The 20,294-nt window shown below is 47.5% G+C and overlaps 3 protein-coding genes across 3 annotated transcripts; all 3 read right to left on the reverse strand.

The window, feature by feature from the left end:
• Window positions 1–2,429: 2,429 nt before the first annotated feature.
• On the reverse strand, window positions 2,430–6,983 carry N7500_010864 (ABC transporter; the record flags this gene model as incomplete). Its single annotated transcript, XM_056682002.1, has 4 exons — window positions 2,430–3,746; window positions 3,810–5,024; window positions 5,093–5,775; window positions 5,834–6,983. 4 exons carry the CDS (start codon window positions 6,981–6,983, stop codon window positions 2,430–2,432), a joined length of 4,365 nt encoding a protein of 1,454 aa, XP_056527411.1.
• Window positions 6,984–9,688: 2,705 nt separating this feature from the next.
• On the reverse strand, window positions 9,689–13,034 carry nut1 (putative RNA polymerase II mediator complex subunit Nut1; the record flags this gene model as incomplete). The annotated part of the gene is made up of 6 exons (XM_056682003.1): window positions 9,689–10,791; window positions 10,845–11,376; window positions 11,438–11,944; window positions 12,054–12,116; window positions 12,168–12,418; window positions 12,494–13,034. The coding sequence occupies 6 exons, from the start codon at window positions 13,032–13,034 to the stop codon at window positions 9,689–9,691; spliced, it is 2,997 nt and encodes a 998-aa protein (XP_056527412.1).
• An 806-nt stretch (window positions 13,035–13,840) lies between these two features.
• On the reverse strand, window positions 13,841–15,438 carry N7500_010866 (glutamate dehydrogenase; the record flags this gene model as incomplete). The annotated part of the gene is made up of 3 exons (XM_056682004.1): window positions 15,381–15,438; window positions 15,100–15,230; window positions 13,841–15,046 (listed from the first exon to the last, which is right to left on the reverse strand). The coding sequence occupies exons 1-3, from the start codon at window positions 15,427–15,429 to the stop codon at window positions 13,841–13,843; spliced, it is 1,386 nt and encodes a 461-aa protein (XP_056527413.1). The 5' UTR covers window positions 15,430–15,438.
• Between the last annotated feature and the right edge of the window lie 4,856 nt (window positions 15,439–20,294).

The following is a 20,294-nucleotide window of genomic DNA, read 5'->3' on the forward strand; positions in this document are numbered from 1 at the left end:
ACTAAAACTTTGAGCGCCGAGTGCGGCCGTTGGGGATCAATAATTTGGTTATAATGTAAAGTGCTGACGATGGATTCCTGCGCTAATTTTCTCGGGACGGGATAAAAGGGGTGTATGACAGGTGTTCGACTGTATAATCAATATACAACATAGTGCGGGACGGCACGTTATTGGGGATCACCCTCGCGTCTGCGCGACGTGATAGAGGCGGTTAGGGACTATCTAGTACTTTGTACCATTGATTACACTCCTAGTCTGGCTCAAGAACATATTATTTTGCTTTGGATCTTATTTTGAGATTGCAGGAGACTAGAGGTGCCTCGGCAACAGAAAAACCATGTGGGAATAGGGGGTGTCACGTGGAGCAGAGCATTCCTTGTTGACGGCCATTCCAATATGTTTCTTTTATTCCTTGAATTATTGGTCTTCAGTTAATCTATTAAGCATATTGAAATGGGGAATCTCATTTTCGAAGCTCCACGAGATGAAACGACCTCCACCTTGATGGATCGCATTAACTCCACTGTTTTCCGCGATAGCCAGAATTATAGTCTTCTCTCTATACATAGTAGTACTTTCTCATATTATGTACCCGGCTTACCTGGAATTGATGAACAGTTATGGATCCCGTTACCGCGTCACTCTGTGGGGATGAAGGAATGAGGCTTAAGCCGAGTTATGCACCTGGTTTCAACGGCAATCCTTCTCATTTGCGTCTCTCCCAACTCAAATGTACAAGGAGCCTTAACGTTATTCTAGCAACAACTCTGTTTCACCCGAATTAGGAATTGCGTCTCAAGTCAAAATCCGCTCCGGTGGATCGCTACATTGGCGATCAAGCGGCCAATTCAAAGCCCGACATCTACACGATGATATGGGCTTAAGGGCGGAGCTTTGGCTTTTCGTTCTTACGATGACCGAAAAAAATGCCTATTTCACTCCACCATCACCGCCGATCTTTCCTTGGCTGCAATATCGGGTGATTTTGGACGGTTTTACGCAACAGAACAGAGGCGAGAAAAAAGGACAATTTCTGTTATGCAATCGGGGACAAAGTACTCCGTACATACTCTAAGTTCCCGGAGACTTTTATGACAACATACTCCGTATCTCCTTCAGCAAGCTTGGGATCTTACCCGCAACCCATCCTCTGATGCCTCCTCCCCACTCCGAAAGCCAGCTTTCCGCAAAAGGAGATTTTCCGAGCGATCAGCGATCCTTAGGCAATGCAGCAATACTCATGGTCATGTGCCTGAGATGTGACAACTTTGGAAGAAACTCCCAGCCTGTGCCATCTAAATCTTCGTCGAAGGAGAAAAAAAGGGGGAGGAGGGGAAGAAAAAAAGTGCTTGTCGAGTTTCTGCAGATCTCAAGGTCTCCGTGCCTAATCCGATTCTATCGTGAATCTTAGCGGAAAGGGCAAGTTTCCACTGCGTCGCGCACGTCGGACAATCTGCGCTGTGGATCTGCCCCGATTTCACGGTCCCCGCGGGAAGATTGGGGTACCCCTTCACAGAACGACTTCAAAATACGACAGACTCCAGGTGGAGTTAGTTCATGAGAGTGAGAGTCTAGAAAGGTAAATGATCCCGTCCAAAACCCATGACGCTGGGTCGTCATTTCCACTCGATCTGGTTTCTATCATCTGTGGGGAATTGATCAGCTATTTGACAACCTTAGGGGTATTCACTTCCCCTTTCAATCGAACTTTGCGAATACCCAATCGGGAAGGTGAGATAGGTGCTGCAACTTAGGTCACTCGGAGAATTTCTCTAGTAGAATAATACATAGTCATTCACATCCACGCGCCAGCTCGTGGGCCCGAGTGTTGATGCTACTTCATCACATTGTGGAGCAAAGTACCTGCTCTATGGTTTGATATCATAAATACATCGATACGACCACGTAAGGAATACATCTGTATCAGAATCCAGGTTGCTTGTACAGTTTACAAATTTTTGCCTGCTAGAAACATATCAGAGGAAAGATATCTAAATAGAATACCTAAGACTTCACACTACCAGGACTGACACCGCATACAACACTGAGTATTATTGCTCAAATTATTTTACAGGTTCGTCACTGTTACAATGGCCTAATCTGATGAGGATTCCGATGTTCAAAGGTTGAAGAATGTACAATCTATATTCTATAATCTATAATCTATAATCTATATGCTAGCTAATGACATGTATGTAGAAAATGAGCGCGATGACAAGAGAGAAAATGAAGATATGCACAGTGTGGGACTCTGGAGCCAATGTGTATAACAGGAGTAAAGAAATGGTTCTGTAAGGGAAGGGAGTAATGTATGGACAGAAGAAAGGAAGAAAATGAAGAGAAGATGGTGAAAATGGAAAGGCTCAATCAATGAGGATTCCAACAACAAAATGAAGGGCTTCAAGGCAAAGGATGGACAAATAATCAACCTACTCGGCCTTCTTCGAAGCCTTGGTTCTCAGCTTCATGAGTCCGAAAACCAAAGCGTATCCACTAATGGCGAAGATGACCGCGATACCGATATCTCTCCATCCAGTAGTGTAGTTCTTGATGTGGAGGGTTTGCAGGAAATCGCTTCCGTCGGTGTATTGACAGACCTTGCAGGCCTCGGTAGCATCGGGGTTGATCAGGTTGATACTGCGGCCAGCGCCGGACATATAATCCGACAGGTATTCCATGCAGGTGGTGCCGTTGAGCGGCTCGAAGAAAGCGAATTCATCATCATTACAAGTGACCTTGGCACCCCAGATGCCGAAGGTCAACATGCCAGAGACGACGTAGTTGAAGGGGTTGAGGTAGTACATCCAGTACCGCCAGAACACGTTGAGCTGCGTGTAAGGAACGAAGACACCACAGAAGATGACAAGAGTACTGATGATCAATGGATTCACAAGTGCAGCAAAGGTCGGGTTGGGCGAATAGGCGGCGATGAATTGACCAATACCAGTGTAAATGAGCTCGTAGATCAGCATCATGAAGAAAGTGGCACCAGACCGGTTCGAGTCATGAGGAAGTCTCCAAACAGGGTAGTACCAGCAGGCAAAGTAGAGGACCGCACAGATGCAAAGATATGGGAATTCGGAAACAATCAATCCGGTGACGAAGGCAACCCAGGAGTACATCTTCGACTTCTTCTCACGAGTGTCGTAAATATCACGACGCTGGATGAAGAGGGGTTGAAGCTGGTTGATGACACCTGGAGCAACGAAGACGAAGTTGAAGATCGTGAACATCTTCAGGTTCAAAGCTGACACACTGGGACCAGGACGCCAGAAGGAGAAACCGTTGAGCATGGCTGAGATGATGTGGAGGGAGAACTTGTTGTTGACGTAGTTGGTATTCCGGAAAAGCGCGACATTCATCCGCTGAGTGACGATCTTGGTCTGCTCCCAAAGAGGCATGGAGAATTCGAATCCATCATCGACTGTTCCAGGGGGCTTAGCAGCAGCATCCGCAATCATTCCATCCAGTTCTGTGATCATGCGGGTTTGCTCAGGAGAGTCGAGCCAGATCTGATGCCAGTCCTTATCCTTAACAGCCTCAATACCGCCAGTAACAACGTCAATCATGAACTCAGCTGCGTTGGCCTCAGTAGGGCAATGAGCCCCGTATTGGCCGAAGTATTGCTTAACGCAGGCTGCGTTATCGCCAATGTCTCCAAAGTATACCGTCTTTCCGCCCTTTGCAAGGAGAAGAAGAGTGTCGAATTGAGCGAAAAGCTGCGCCGAGGGCTGATGAATCGTAACCTAGAACGTGACATGTTAGCAATAGATCTTGGGGTTGTTGAATTGAAGAAATCGATGACTCACCAGAACAGCTTGACCGACATCAGCCAATTTGCGAAGGAAACGAACGGTGTTATAGGCCGATTGTCCATCCAAGCCCGAGGTAGGCTCGTCCAAGAAGATGAGAATACTAGGTTTAGACACCAGTTCCACACCAATTGTAACACGCTTTCTTTGCTCGACGCTGAGTCCATTTCCAACACTTCCGATGAGAGTATCTGCCAGGTCATGGAGCTCGAGAAGATCGATAATAGTGTCAACATACTTGAGCTTCTCTGCCTTAGGGACGTTGCGAGACTGGCGAAGAAGAGCAGAAAATTCCAATGCTTCTCTCACAGTTGCAAATGGCTCGTGCACGTCTAGTTGTTCACAATATCCCGCCATTCTTTGGAAAGACACTGGGAGCTCACGACCATCAACCATGATGGAACCCTTGATGGTACCGTCTGTCTTTCGCTGAGCAAGTACATCGAGTAGCGTCGTTTTTCCTGCGCCAGAAGATCCCATAAGGGCGCCCAGCATGCCTGGCTTGACCCATCCGTGGATGTTATCCAGTAGCACTCTTTCGCCCGTGGGGGTTTGGACAGTGTACGTGAGATTTCTCCAGGTGAAGATTGAGGTGTTTCGGGAGAGATTATCATCTTGAGCCTGGACGGGCTCGTCGACAGTCTCACGAGCAACAGTCTTTTCGTTATTTTGTGCTTCTTCGTCCACAATGGCGGCGTGGTGCTGCTTGAGTTTCTCGCGGGGAATGAGAAGAGCAGCACCGGAGCCAGCACCTGATTTCCAGTAGGATGTGAAGATGATTGTCAGGACAGCGAAGAACCCCCACCAGGCCCAGACAACACCGAAGTTTCGCCACAATTGAGAGTGCTTGTAGTGGAGCGATCCAAGATACTGATCGCCAGTCACGTAATTTGCGCCTGGCAAAGCACCGCCGACACCCGCGCAAGCTTGGTTCTCCGCCCCGACGTCCTCGTAGCCAGGACCACTTGGGATCAGGTTGTTACCAACACAAGGGATATGGCGATCGTGGAACTCGTTTGACAAGGCAGCTTGGAAGGCATAAGCAAAGGGGTTCGTGTAGTACAGCTCAAGGAACCAGTTCTTCATATGAGGCTTGGGAATCATATAACCAGCATACATGACAATGCCTTTGACTGCAGTTCCTGAAATCTTCGACGCGGCTTCGAAGGTACTGAAAGCGGATCCGATGAATCTAAAGAGAGCGGTAATGCACTGAAGATGTGAGAGTTAGTCCATGGTCGATAAACTGACGGCCTTGAATTCCAAAACCGACTACTTACAAGAGTTGTCGAGAACAAAATAATCCAGAAGGTGAAGAAAGCAGCCGCGGTATGTTTCAGACCAGACATCCAATAGATCACGACCGAGAAGATAGTGCACTGGAACAATAGAACCGGGAAATCCGCCATGATCTGAGCCAAGGAAAACGCAGCCGGGTGGTACATAGCAAAGCCCTTGTGTTTGATCAAAACCGGACGGCCTTTGAAAGATTCAGTGACCTCAGACATGGCAACGATGCAGTTGTATAGGAGCGAAAAGAAAACAGCACCACCTTTGGTGAAGAGACCTGCAGAAGTGTCTGGCGAGTCATAAAAGCAAGAACCGGCAATCAATGCCATGGCGCAAGAGAGAACCTGTTTGATGATGAATGTTGACTTTTCACCCCACAGAATCTGATATTGTCGCTTGGTGCATGCGATGAGCTGGACCCAAAAGCTGGTGGTCAGACTACTACCCTTGGGCAGGTGTTTGGATTTTTCCCACGCAACAGACTCCTTGAATGCATCTGTGCGCTCGCGGCAGACCTCGGTGTCAGGATAGTCATATGATGAGACCATACGCTGGTAAGTACTGGACTTTTGGTATTCAGCCAAAATGGCGTCTGCATTTCTGGGGAATGTGTGTTCATATCCGGGTCTGATTTTGCGCTCTGTTGGGACTGTCAAACCAGTGAGGAAGTCGCCTATTGTTTTAGGTTAGTTGATAATCAAGATTGTTTGTCAAATGTAAGAAAGACTTACCAATGTTTGCACCGTCAGTATAGACGAAGCCGAGATCTTCCATAAAAGGTTTAGCTGCCGCTGTAGGGCCATAGTAGATCTGCTTTCCCTCGTCAAGGACAAGGACCTTGTCGAAGAGGTTGTAAATTCCGTTTCCTGCCTGGTATAACGTCACGATAGTGGAAAGGCCGAGAACATCAGTCATAGCACGAAGGGCCTTTGCCCACTCTAATGCGGTACTGGCATCCAAACCACGGGTACTGTTATCCCAAGAGTAAATAGAGCCCCTAGTAGCGAGACACTCAATAATGGAGACTCGCTTCCGCTCGCCACCGGATACACCACGGACGAACTCATTTCCAACTTTGGTATCAGCCGTATGAGAAATTCCCATAGACTCTAGAAGGAACTGTTTTGTCTCAACTGTGTGTTCATCGGCATGTTGGCATCCATCTGGTAAATGGAAAGGAACCTTAAGTCTGGCCGCAAAGTCCATGGTCTGGCCCACTGTTAGGCGGGGGTAAAACAGTTCCTCTTCTGTGTTCATCACAATTTGGCCATGATAGTTCTGTGCTTCCTTGTGGGTCATGCTTCCAAAACGCACATCACCGTTCACGGTATGATAACCTTCGCGACGGTTTGATAGCATATTGAGCAGCGTGGTACATCCTGAACCAGGGCGTCCCAGCACAAGCAGCATTTCTCCAGGCTTGACGCATCCATGACTGTCTGACAAGATCGATTTAAGTGGTGGTTTTCGGCGGAAGTCTTTGATCAATTGAGGAACATTGAATTGCGAGATCATGTTTTCGTTGACGGCGGCTTCGGCAGCAAGAACTTCGACAGTCAGGCCCTGCCATGTGACACCTAGCTCGCGCCTCTTGAATCCAGCTGCTTCGTCACGTTCCGCATTCCGGACTACTTGCGGCGTCATACTCCACTGCGCAGTCTTCTTGGGTTGCTGGGGAGTATCATTGTCGACATTCAGAGTCTCGGTACTCTTTGCCTCGTGGATGTTGGCTTGGGGTACATGCAGGGTCTCCACACTAGTGAAATCGTGAGTGTTAAGCTTGTGAATAGCTGAGTTGCCCGGGTTTTGATTATTATTTTCGTCTTCATTGTTGTATTCGCTGTGCAGCGAGGCATCATCGGGGCGGGGATGCTGCTCCATGATAGGAGACTTTGAAAGAGTGGAGATTGGTCAGAGGATGAGAAAATTATTCTAGAACAACAAGTCAATTAAAATTGGGGAGACCAGCATATTTATCCTAAAAGATTCAGCAAAGGGGCGAGTCACTATGCGTGCCGACTCCATATCCGCAGAATATGTAGCTGGCAATGGCTATTGGCCCCTCATTGGCTGGAAGAGACCATGGGTCTTTCATTATTGCTATTAATGCACTGGCTACACGCATTGTTTCACTCCTATGATTAGATCCATCGGGACCTGGAAAACACGGCACAGAGGCCGACTTCCATTGTGGAACTGGAACCCACTTTTTGGCAAATCTTGGGTCAAATGAACTCTTTGCAGGCTATCCGATAATGGTTACCAAAGAGGTAATCATTGGAAGCCGGGGAGATGTCCGATCCATCCGACTTCTGTTGTGTTTAGATACATGAGGCTTTTAGGGCTTTACTGTAGAAGGTAGTATGTTTTGCCTCGGACTAATAACAGATTATGATCAATAATCGTTCCCACTTCATATTCCAGGGCGGATTACTATTAGCAGCAAATTTCCGCTCCTGCTATCAGCATGAGGGGCTACAAAATTCAACGCAATATTCGTCATAGGTGGCAAAACAATCATATCAACGGATGTTTATGTATTGATCAAATTTAAAGTTGGAGATTAAGACACTTCTCAGTACCCAAGTTCCTTTGAAAGTTGAACTCGCAACAGCTTTGCCCTATATGGATCGGAAATCATCAATGCCGAGGCGCAGAAACCATGAATATTCTAGGGGCTGATAATCCCGATAACACGGGTTCCCTGACGATCCCGATCTACCCGGGCTTATCTAATCGCATTGCCGAGTGTCTAGCCGACTTCCAAGGTTTCTACCCGATTCTAGCCCGGCCTTATCTCTTCCCAATGAGGAAATATGCGCCTCGTTCCTAATTAGGAAGTTTGCGGCTGCTTGCCCGGATCCATCGTTGTATAAAGATGCCCACGGATGCTCTTTGAGATTTTTACAAGAACCAGCCTCATCTACGTGGTCTGCTTCCAACTCCACGTCTAGACCTGACTCTCGAGAGCACCACATGCCACCTTGGGTACATCGGAACGATCTGGTTTTTTTATGAGCAGCGGGGTAGGCGGAGTTATCGAGCCTTACTCTGTGCCGGGAGCCGTGCTTCGGGCAACAATGTACATGTGGGCCAGCTATGCATAGATTTGAACACATATTCACAAGATTCTCCATTTACTAGCAACCAATAATCGCGAACTGTTTATTCAGTCTGTTGTTTCAGATGAAATTGACTTCTATCAAAGGACTGAATCTTCTGATTGAGCAGTCTCCCCCCACTGAGTCTTGAAAAAGAGGTATAGCTCGACTTACGCATTGAAGGGTCGTCTGCACATTTTGTACTTTTCTTTCGCCTTTCCTACGCTCTATATTGTACCTATGAAAGAACATACATGTACCTCAAAAGACATCTCAAAAGAATTTTCGAGAAGACTACCAAAATCACCACCAAAATGACATCACATGCCACATAAGCGGCCCACTATTTTGTCTGACATGTGCAGAAATAAGAGGGTTGTCTTCTAGGTCGCGGTTCTAATGTCTCTCGTACGAGAATTGCCGGCAATGATCATAGTATATTCTTCAAGACCCAACTTGCAGATGTTAAGTAGAGGCTGTAGATGCTGTATAGACGTATTGCGTAGTTAGGACTCCTCGCACTGCAGCAAGAGATTCCCACGAGCATCCTCAAGCCATTAGAATTGGCTAAGTAACTCAATTTGTGAAGCTTCCTTAGCATAAGGTCCTGTGGTATAGATAAGAAGGCCTTGTCAGGCACGCATCGTTGACAGTTAACATAGAGCGTCCTTCCGCTTCTCTTCTACTTCGTCTTCTAGCCCAACAGTATTCTAGCCCAAGAAAATCAAGCAACCCGCTAGTCGATATATATATTCCAGTATAACGCGTAGTAAGTGGCCTCTACGGAACGCATATAGATTATGAATAGAATGTAAACTTGAGTACTCACCTATAAAGATACGCAAACTACACATCACGTATGTTGTAAATATATTTTCTCGTGTGGGTCAATACCAATATTCCCAAGACAGCCCAACACCAAGCTCACTACAATCATTGCCACCCCCTGTTTCTCAGGTATGATAGCAGTAACCCCAATCTCAATGAGCACCCAATCAAGCACCCCAGCCCTGAAAGCTGTAGAGAAACTGATCTCTGGCTCAGGGGGTTTACAAGCTGGAAACTTGAGAACACAATCGAAACCATGGTTTTGCATCGTGGTGCGATGATTAATGGGATATCGGGTCGTTCCTAGAATAGACGTTATGCTTTGTTTCTATGGTGTACCGAAGCGCAAGATGATGATGTCTTTTCTTGCATGCACGATTCGACCATGCTATAGGGATATGTATGCGGGTGACACTTTCTAATTTTATTTTCTCGTGAATTCACAAGTCCGCAATGATGCCCTTTACACTAGTTCTATATGACGGGTCATTCATGATATATTCTTGCAGAAGGATCCAAAATTTCATTGCCGTTCAATAAATCATCCTTCCCCAGAAACGAATCGAATAAAATGCCATGCAATGATTAGGCTGCGAGTCCATAGGCGCCAAAGATTCCAAAGATTCCAAAGCAAACTTAACAAAGTCATCACATCACCTAGAACATACCCTCCATATCCAAATCAAGGAACTCGGGATTTCCAACCGCCATATCCGCCGCATTGAGCACATCATCAATAGCATCCATTCCGGCTCCAGAATCAAGGCCCATATCCTGACCAACATCAATAGTGCCATCCATCCCAGCCACCGCTGCATCCGCCGCCGCTTTATCAAGCATCTGATTGATATTATCCGAATCATCCTCATGACGCGAAACATCAGCAGCAGAAGGTTCAAGGTCTATCCGGTCCTCCTGCCCCTCAACGCCAAGATGCATAGTTTGAATAATATTCGAGACATCGATATTCGAGACCTGCGACGGTGGGGCCATGAGCATATTGACCCGACGCGCAAGCCGCACCACAACCTCCGCGCGCAGCGGATCACTCTCGGAGATCTTAGGCACGTTCTCATGCTGGAGCGACAAGGCATCGCGCAGCGTCAAGATCGTACACCGCGGTAAAGCCTCCTTGCTCGGGTCAACTGGGTGGTAATTATTTTGATCGACGGCGAAGGACTCGTTCATCGGAGCACACACCATCGTTGTCGCAATGTCCAGTGCGATATGTCCGCTGCCTGCTTCAGTCTGCTGCTTGACTTCGTCGATAATCGCGCCTAGCACGCGTGTTGCGCCCAGGATGCGGATCCCTGCTAGTAATTGCCGGTGCGTGTATGCGTGTGGGGCCATGTTGATTCCTGCGTTGGCGCTCCAGAGGACAAGGGCTTGGAGGGTTGTGCGGATGCTGGCTATTAGCCCACCTGCGGTATGGGAGGTCCAGGTGTCGAGTTCGGAGCGGTGGCAGCTGCCAACGCGGCGGAAGGAGACGTATGGCTCCAGGGCGTCAAGGATTGGTTTGATATCTGTCCGCGACTGGTTTCTCGTTCGGACATTCTTTAGTTGTTCTTCTAGTGGGCAGCCGGTTATGTTTAGCACTGTTTGGTGGATGGCTTGGGCCTCGCCGGAGATTGAGCTGGGTTTGACTAGGGAGTGGAGCGTTTTGATGGGGATTGTAGGGTCGTTCTCTGATTCCCAGATGTGGTTGCCCAGCCATGTCAATGCGACAACCAGGGACGGGAGGAGAAAGGGCTCGAGCAGATCTGTATTATGGTTAGCTGAGTATTGGGAAGCGACCGCGTCACGATGTTCTTACATTCAAATCCTCCTTTCAAAGTGTCGAAATCAAGCTTTCCGGACTCACATGCACCAAGACTCTGATCAAATAGAGTTGTCACGAGCATGTAAAATTCGTGTGGGCTACAAGAGGACATGGTCTCTTCACTGATGCCCTCAGCAATGAACAGAGCTCCTATCCAAGCGCTAAGATCTTTGTTTTGCTTCTCGCTCAAGTCGGTCAGCTTCTGGCTGCAAGCGCCCCGGTCCAAAAGTTTCAACAAGAACGAATCGCTGCTCGAGATACCCATATCAGAAGGACTCAAGTCATAGCGATATTTGAACGCGAGAACCAGCAACAATATACTGCCAAATTCATCATATACAGGCTGGTTTTCACCCTGATCCTCGTCCCACTTCCACGAATCAAGGACAGCACAAAGAGGTTGTAACACTTGCTTTGTAGTTCTAAACAATAACATGACGTCCAAGGTTTGTGGGCGACGTGAGAGTGAGTTGCAGATATTCTTGAGCGTCATTGTCTCCTTCTGATGACACAAATTATGCATGACCTTGACGAAGTTAGCATTTAAGTATTCCCGGAAAACATATATCGGATAGTCTAGAACATACATCGACCACAGCGCCAACTATTGCGCCTGCATTACCCTCCATCGACTCGATCTCGCCAATTAGTTGCTCAGCACGTTCGTGGTTGTTATTGATTTGCGAAACAAGATCGTCCTTGACATAAGGACCACCACCAGGCAATGTTTGCATAGGGTTCTCCCCGAGAAGCTGTTCAATGCTGGATTCTTGGATGAGCTTGTGCGATGCACAAGCAAAAAGGAACTCCTGGCGAGCATCTGATAGAACACTGCTCCCTTGCATGGAGAAAATCTGAGAGAAGGAAGGGAATGCGTTCGGGTCCAAACGGCTCAATGCGTGACTGATGCACATCTCCATGGATATTGGCACCATGGATGCCGCCGAGATGGCTGCGAAAAAGGCGGGAAGCTTGTTAACAAGGAAAGATCGGAACAGAAGCATCGTGCGGCTGGATTCATTGCGATATACGCCGTTGGAAAGAACATCAAAGGCAGCTGTAATGATTTCCTCAATGAGGACGTCATTGTGGCCCTGGTGAGGGGTTAATCAAATGATCTCAGCTATACTGACAAGCGAGGAAGAAATGAACTGAATCACTTTCGCTAGTGAGAAAGAAGTGAATTGGGTTAATTGGACTCACCTGGTATCTATTGGTGAGGTAGTTGATCAGAATGGTATCATCAACCAAAGGACGTCCCACAACCTGTTGTTCGTCAGCCATGAACCCAAAATCGCAAGGTAGAGAGAAGCTTACCATCGAATTGATATAAACATAGAGTCCAGCTCTAGTGTTCACAACTGGGCCATCCATGACAGAAGACTCAAACTGAAGGGCATTGACATTCACGCTGTCGATAGCAGGCCCATCCAGAGACTTAGAAGATTGACCGGGGTAAAGATTGAATACTTTCTGTAACTCTTCAAGGCGATGCCGAAGTGGCAGAGAGACATCGATACAGAGAGGTAAATAGCTTGACAGAGCCTGTCCCAATTTGGTTTTCAACGCTATCGAAAATCTGTTAATACACGTTCAACGAATATGTGAGATCATCACCAAGCGCAGGGACAATGTAGATTTACCTTGATTGTAATCACTAGACAGAGCTTCTAGTCCTTTATTGGTCCCAGACAAAGCTGCAAGTAGAATCCCAAGCGACTCGAACAATGACACTGCGTCAGGGGACCCCATCAAGCCGCCCGTTTGCTGCGAAACGTCCAGGCTGTGGTTGTGCCACGCCACGACAGCCATAATCCAGTCTACAGTGGTAGAGTAGATATCTGTAGCCTCAACCACAGTCTCAGGGATTGACCCAGTCGAAATGAAGACCATGACATCCTGGATGACTTTGATATCTGTCATGAGAGTGGATGGTTTCTGCTTCTTGGCTTTGGAGAGTGAGCCTGGTGCTCCACCATCGCCTTCACCAGACCCCGACGCATCTAGAACAGAAGAGTGCTTTAATAGACTCGCCAGCGCAGAAGAAGACTTAACCCTCCCAACTTTGCACAGTCCATCGACGTACAGCGGCAAAAGAGGGTCCCAGGTAACACTGGATGAAGCGCGAGCTTCAAGAAGCAGATCGAGGAGCTCAGTCTCCTTAACTGGTGCGCGGGCGAACATCAGCCCTGACAAGTCCGTGAACTCGTCTATATCTATACGATTGGCCAAACATTGATGGAGGAAGGTCCTCCATTGTTCGGGGATTGCCCTGTCCGGCAGCATTGTCATCTTCCCAACATAACACTGCACCCTGAAAAATCTAAAAATGAGATTGCAAGTTACAGACTTGCATTAAACATTTTCATTAGAGGAATAGATCGCTGGCCTTGAGGCTGTGAGGATAGCTCTTTCTTAGGTTGGCGCCCCGGGGCTTGTGAAAGCAGTTATGTAATCATCACGTGATGGTCATCATTTTCTAGCACGTGACTTGGATATTTTTTTCTGCCTCAAGCCGCAAGTCAAAATATGTACCTGTGGACGGGATGTTCTACGACAGCACGAAAGTCATAACAGATACAGCACCCGAGAGGACCTGCGTATGTAATTTAGGACTATGAATTTTCATGGGGTCAAAGAATTAAAAGACTTCAGGTAATCGTCGAGGCCCACCTGAGCAGTCTCGAGAAACCAGCTACTCTGATAAAAACCTCTAGAGTTTACAGGACCAAACAAATATTTTTTAATCATTCATTGAATTTCATTATCATCATGACAATCCCAAGTGCAGAACCAAAACAAACAGCGGTGCTCAAGTGGGGATATCAATCAAATGCAACAGTTGGAAAACCGGCGCCTCTATCCGTAACACGCTTGACAAAAGGGTAAAAAGCTATTTTAAAAAGAAAATGCATCGAAGCTGCCTCTCCTCAAGAGAGGACAGAAATCATCACAGAACACCACCCATATTATATAGGGGGGCGACTGATCTACCACCAGTCACCGTGCTCCTTCATGGCCTCGGCGACCTTGGTGAAGCCAGCAATGTTGGAGCCAGAGACAAGGGAAGGAAGGATACCCTCATCAGGAGTAACGTACTCCTTAGCGGTGGCAAGACCGTTGTTGAAGCAGTCCTCCATGATCTTCATAAGACGGGAGTCGACCTCCTCACGGGTCCAGTTGACACGAGCAGAGTTCTGAGCCATCTCAAGACCAGAGACAGCGACACCACCGGCGTTGGCGGCCTTACCGGGAGCGTACCAGATAGCAGCGGCACCGGGGTTGGCAACACGGTGGGCCTCGAAGACATCGATAGCCTCCTGGGTGGAGCCCATGTTGGAGCCCTCAGCGATGAACTTGCAGCCAGCGGCAATGAGAGCCTTGGCCTCGTCGCCGGAGACCTCGTTCTGGGTGGCAGAGGGGAGAGCGACGTCGATGCGGCCGGTGATGTTGGTCCAGGGGCGGGCACCGGGGATGTACTTGAACTTGGAGCTGAAGGCCTCGGTGGAGGCGATCTCAGCGATCTGCTTGCGCTCGACCTTGATCGCGGCAATGGTGTTGATCTCCTCGACGGTGAAGGAGCCCTCCTCGCCCTTGATGACGAGAGCACCCTGGGAGTCGGAGAGGGAGACGACAGAGCCACCGAGCTCGATGACCTTGAGAGCGGCGTACTGGGCGACGTTTCCGGAACCGGAGATGGCGACGCGCTTGCCGGCGAAGGAGTCCTTGCCGCCGGAGGCGTACTTGATCATGTGGTCGACGTAGTAGACAACACCGTAGCCGGTGGCCTCGGGGCGGATGAGGGAGCCGCCCCAGCTGCCGCCCTTGCCGGTGAGAACACCCTCCCACTGGTTGCGGATCTTCTTGTACTGGCCGAACATAAAGCCGACCTCGCGGCCGGTGACACCGATATCACCGGCGGGAACATCGGTATCGGCACCGATGTGCTTGCAAAGTTCGGTCATGAAGGAGACACAGAAGCGGCGGATCTCGTTATCGGTCTTTCCCTTGGGATCGAAGTCAGATCCACCCTTACCACCACCCATGTTCAGGCCGGTCAGGGCATTCTTGAAGATCTGCTCAAATCCGAGGAACTTGAGGATGGACAGGTTCACCGAAGGGTGGAACCGGAGGCCACCCTTGTAGGGGCCAAGAGCGGAGTTGAACTGGACACGGTATCCACGGTTGATTTGGACCTAGGTGGCAATTAGAATGGCAATTGGAAGAAATCGGAAGCTAAAATTCTTACCTGGCCTTTGTCATCCTCCCAGACCACGCGGAACTGGATGACACGCTCGGGGACGGAGACGACCTGAAGGGCCTTGCGGTACTCGGGCTTCTTCTCGAAAAGAGTGGAGTTCTCGAGGGTGGAGGCAAGCTCTGTTCCAATGATTCGGGATTAGCTTAGTCACCCCGAAATTATGCCCGCGGTGGAGCCAAGCCGAGAAGATGCCGATGGGTGACGGATCAATTCGGGACAAATTGTGATCTGACGTTGAAAGGGAGAGGGGGGGAAAGGAAGAGACATACCCTTGTAGGCCTGCTCGAACTCAGGCTCGAAGGGGAGGTTCTGCATCATTTCGACTGGGCTGGATTACTCGTTGAGGAAGGTAGATCAATGCTTTAGCAATGATCTTATAAATTAAATATATGAGTGCCCACGAGCAGTATAAGATATTTTAGAGAGTAGATGAAGAGAGAGAATGGAAAGGGGAGGAGTGTACAAATATATAGAGATGTGGAGATTCGAAGCCGGAGTCGGACGAGAGATTCCGGGTGATGGGAGGGAAAAGGAACGGGAGTTGGAAAATGTCCAGAGAGTCTACAATGAACCCAAGCAGACCAGGTTGCACGAATGAGAAGTGGAAGATCCAATCGAGGAAAAGATGAAACCCAATGATTTCCAGTGATTTCCGTGGAAAGAACGTCCGAAGTTCGGGGCCCGCTCCATGTTATCTTATGGTTTAAGGTCACAAGAATTGACCCTTATCTCTTCAACCAAAAACCTCACTACACGTTTAACTTCCCATCAATCATAACTCGTTAATGGCTTTTGACTTCCTAAATCTTCCTTGTCTTGACATTTCTCTTCCGTGTTCAATTCGTTCGGATCGGTCCTCTCCGATATTAATTATTCATTTCTTACTCCGTACTCCGTACATAAATTGATTTCTATCAGAGGCTGAAAGACTTGGTAACTAAAAATGCATGATGCGATGAGTAGTATGACCTATTGGCAAGTACCTACCTAGGTAGCATCCTATAAAGTTGGAATAAAAAAAAAAAAAAAAAAAAAAAAAGAAAAGGCAAATAAAAGCTCGAGTTCTCCGCCACCAGCTACCAGTTTCGGCAACTCAGCACGGCTGCAGGTCAGTCACGTGCCAGCTATACCGCAAACGGCAATCGAAAAAATGGGGCTTTCCATATTTGGCCCGAGCTTATCTGATCGTCTTTTTTTGTTCTCAAACACTTTTTACTCATTGCCTTTATCTTGACTCGCTTACTCTCATTAAATTAAGCAATCTGTCACCCCACTAGATGCAATGGAGGGGTAGAGGGGTAGAGGGGCAGAGGGGCAGAGGGGTATTTTCAAAATCCAAATGTTCATCGTGATGTATGCTGTAGAAGTATCCATACCACTCCAAGACCCAAGACCCAAGACTCAAGATCCCGTCCAGTCAATTGCCACCTAATACTCATCTCGGTGCAGATTTCCAAGTTTTCCCCTTGGGTCAGGCACCAATCCCGAGTGGCGCCAAGACCAGCTGCACTGGATCCGATGGTCGGCCCTGCCAAGTACTCTACTTAGATACACATAAACTTTAGTATGGAGTATGGAGTACACAACATACATATCTGGCATTTAATTTATCCCTAATCTTATGTTACAACCTAGGGATATTCCCACGGAGTGCTGCCTGCATAGATAACGGTCATACGGTGTATATCATTGCAAATATCATGATGTTTAGGATTTTGGGGGATCAAAATCATGCGACCGTCCGCCAATCTAGAGGTTGCCCGCTGCAGCTCTCCGCATAATGCCAAAGTCCGGACGCACCTCTCCACTCCTTGCAGCGGTTTGCGGAGGCTGCGCTTCGCTCGGGTTCCTGGGGTTGCTGCAGGGATTCTCACCGACAACCCAGATGTAGAATCAGTTATCGGGCGAGCCTCCGCCTTTTTATCATTCCCGAGGTCACTTAGGTGGTATGATGTATAATAAATAATTTGCTCACGTTTATATCGAGTGGACTAGAACATAGACAACCGATTTCCTACTCGGTACTCGGTACACATGACACTTTACACTTGTGGGACAAAGGCCCCTCAGGACCCAGTGGACTTCCCTGCAGATCCAGAAGCTTATTTTTTAGCCTCCAGGGATGACTGTGGTCAGGACTAGGTTGACTCCTGGTACCCCGTGACTCTCTTCCCGAGGTCTACATATGCATTCTTATCTCGGGAGGTTCCTTGATCTTGGGGAAGATAACGTGCTTGGAGAATCGCAAACGTGGAGACCGGTTCGTACCGGGTAGATCGGGTACATCTAGCTTACAAGTGGTCCGGAGTCTCCATGGTAGTACGTGGGGCACTAACATAAGTACATTGGACGTTCTTTTGCTCATAGCCTTGCTATGGCGTGCTACCTGAATCACATGCCAATAGCCTCTGGATTTGAGTGATTCCCTGCATCTCACCTGACGAATGAGAGGCTGAATATAACCAATTCATTACCTTTACCCCATACTTGCTTTATATAAGGGACTCCCTTCATTCGGATGTAGTACTAAATTTATATACCGCATGGTGTTCTCCGTTATGAACATAATGTTTTGAGGTTGGGTTTCATGTAGTCAATGCACATTCCTCAGGCATGGACCACCTACGTACCAGATTTCCTATGCCATTTCTTGGCCTTTCCAGGAGTGCCCATACACTGCACAGCCTCAAGTCTAAAGATGGCAAGAGTAGACAGCCGCTTATGCGGTCTTATGATATCTTTCGTACAGGGCTGTGAAATGGCATTTTCAATTAATGGGGCTCTCGGTGGGTTTCCCATTCGTTCTGAGATTTCTCTAAGACGGTTTCTCCTCTTTTCAGTCGTATAGGTAGACAGTAGAAAAAGGCGGAAAAAACATACTCTGTGCAAGGGACTTTCTTATGTATAACTTCTGATTCGGCCTCTGGGAGTCCTAACTTCCGGACAATTGAGCAACATATCATGGTACTAATGGTGTCTATCAGGTAGTTTCGACGCATTTCCAAGAATGTTGAATTTATCAGGTCAAGAAGCTAGCTCTAACTACAAAGACTCGAGGAGTTCGAAGGCGATAATGGGTAATAATACCCAAGTAAAAGCAAGCGTGGTACCAGAATGATATAGCATGAATACCCACCACTCGTGTATCCACGGAAGATAGAATCCCCAAACAGCAACAGCAGCTCGGTATCAGGCACATTTTCTGACTAGGGACATTCTATAGCAGTTTCGAAGTCCAACATGGCCACGTTTCCTATCTCCCTTTGATACAAAACGTTGTGCTTTCCAGTATTAGGTATATAGATTCATAGAGAACGAAGAATACGGATGGCCCTCTTATATTCCTCACAGGCGTGGTTACGCTCGCGGTTGCTAAGTTCGTCCTAGGCATAGGCGGTGATCTATCTATCCTTATAGGAGAGGACTAAGTGCTCTTCTATAAAGGAATAAATTCGAGTATAGTATATTCCTAGTAAGTATCACGTTCGCGAAGATATGGTAACTCCTAGGTCGGGAGTCTGATAGACACTTATAGATAGCACATTCCGCATTTGACCTAGACGAATACATATAATAAGATAAGGGCCAGGATAACAGCAATCGGAAATGTACTTTTACCCGATCCTTATGCCCGATCGTGTTTTGGACTCTATCACTTCACGATATGATATGCTCCTCAGTGTTCGACCTCAAAGAGGGCTTTGGCTGTCTGGCTAGTTAGTGAAATCCTCCAGAACACGTTTAAGATAGAAAGCGCTCACCCCTGGCTGAGAATGATTGTATTCGGGTTAACGTTCACGTTCAGTTTGGTCATTAGACTGCCCCCAGTGGCATGATCTCTGAGCCGAGAAGGGCGGAGAGAAGCCTGTATACCATCTTGATGACATCTATGTTAGCGGACATATGCTAACACCCATATGCCATGATTATGACAATACATTTCCAACATGACTCGAGCTAAGGAAATGTAGGCTGGGCGCTCAATAGATGACTCTCGACTGAGCGGTCTCTGAGTAATCAGTGAGTCTGAGACCGGACCTGAATCTACTCAGTGAGCCTGACTCTGAGCGCTCTCACGAAGATAGTGGCAGCTCAGAAAGGAAAGCCTCACTTAGCAGAGGAGATCAAGCACATATAGCTAGCTATTTATTTGCCATTTAAATATAGACTATTACCCTAATATATATCCCGATAAAAGTATCCATAAGATCAGCAAACAGACTACAGGCTATGGAAATAACAGTATCTGCCAAGGCAGTCAACCTACAACCAAATACCGACCTATCAGCTTCGATAATGATTCATATAAAGACAAGGGTAGACGGCCGCTTATGCGACCTTATGATGTCTTTTCAGCGGTCATTTCAGACATCTTCAAGATAATGTGTTCCCCTTCCCAGTCTTGTAGGTAGACAGCGGAAGAAGGCGAAAAAAACATATACTGTGCAAGAGACTTCTGTAGCATTCAACCCTGGCACGTGGAAACGACAATGAGCCTCGATTCCACGCTTGCCTCAGCACTAGCTTAGGTTATCCACCAACTCCCGATATCCAAACATCCATCAGAACCCATATTTATTATCACAATTAGTACGGAATTCTCTGACCTATCACAAAGATATTCTAGCACTATTGAGGAGATACACTAAGTCTTTGGAAACAAATAGCTTTGTTAAAGTGTTTATCGATGTATCCAAGTAGGGCACGCAGAACTGTCCATTTCCCCAGACAATCGACCAGGAAAGCGGCGTTCTGGTCAACAACCGATCCAGCACCGCAAAATGACATTAGCAAACTTCCCATTCGTCTAGTATCCACTATCAAGGACCCCATGCACCCATGACACACAAGTTTACACAAGATTAGTTTACACAAGATTGTCGCCTAGGGCGTTATTACCGAGTAAGCTAGTGATCGCCAGTGTCGCGCTATTCGCGGGGTTGGGGAATACGAGATTGTACAATATATTATCATGTACAAGGGTGAATAAGAAAATGAAAGATATCAGTGAACAATGCGAGAGTATTCACACTGTTTGCTATTGTTTTTCTTTTCATCACGGAGTACGGAGTACTTTCAGCTGGGGTTGGGGCTATCACGCTGATCGGCTTCCAAAGTTAGTGCTGTGTGGTGACACGTGTCGGCTGTTGGGGCGTGAATTGATAGATCGTGTTTGACACCCC

This window comes from Penicillium coprophilum (assembly GCF_028826855.1).
Source record: "Penicillium coprophilum strain IBT 35676 chromosome Unknown utg000007l_segment0_segment0, whole genome shotgun sequence".
Classification (NCBI taxonomy): Eukaryota; Fungi; Ascomycota; class Eurotiomycetes; order Eurotiales; family Aspergillaceae; genus Penicillium; species Penicillium coprophilum.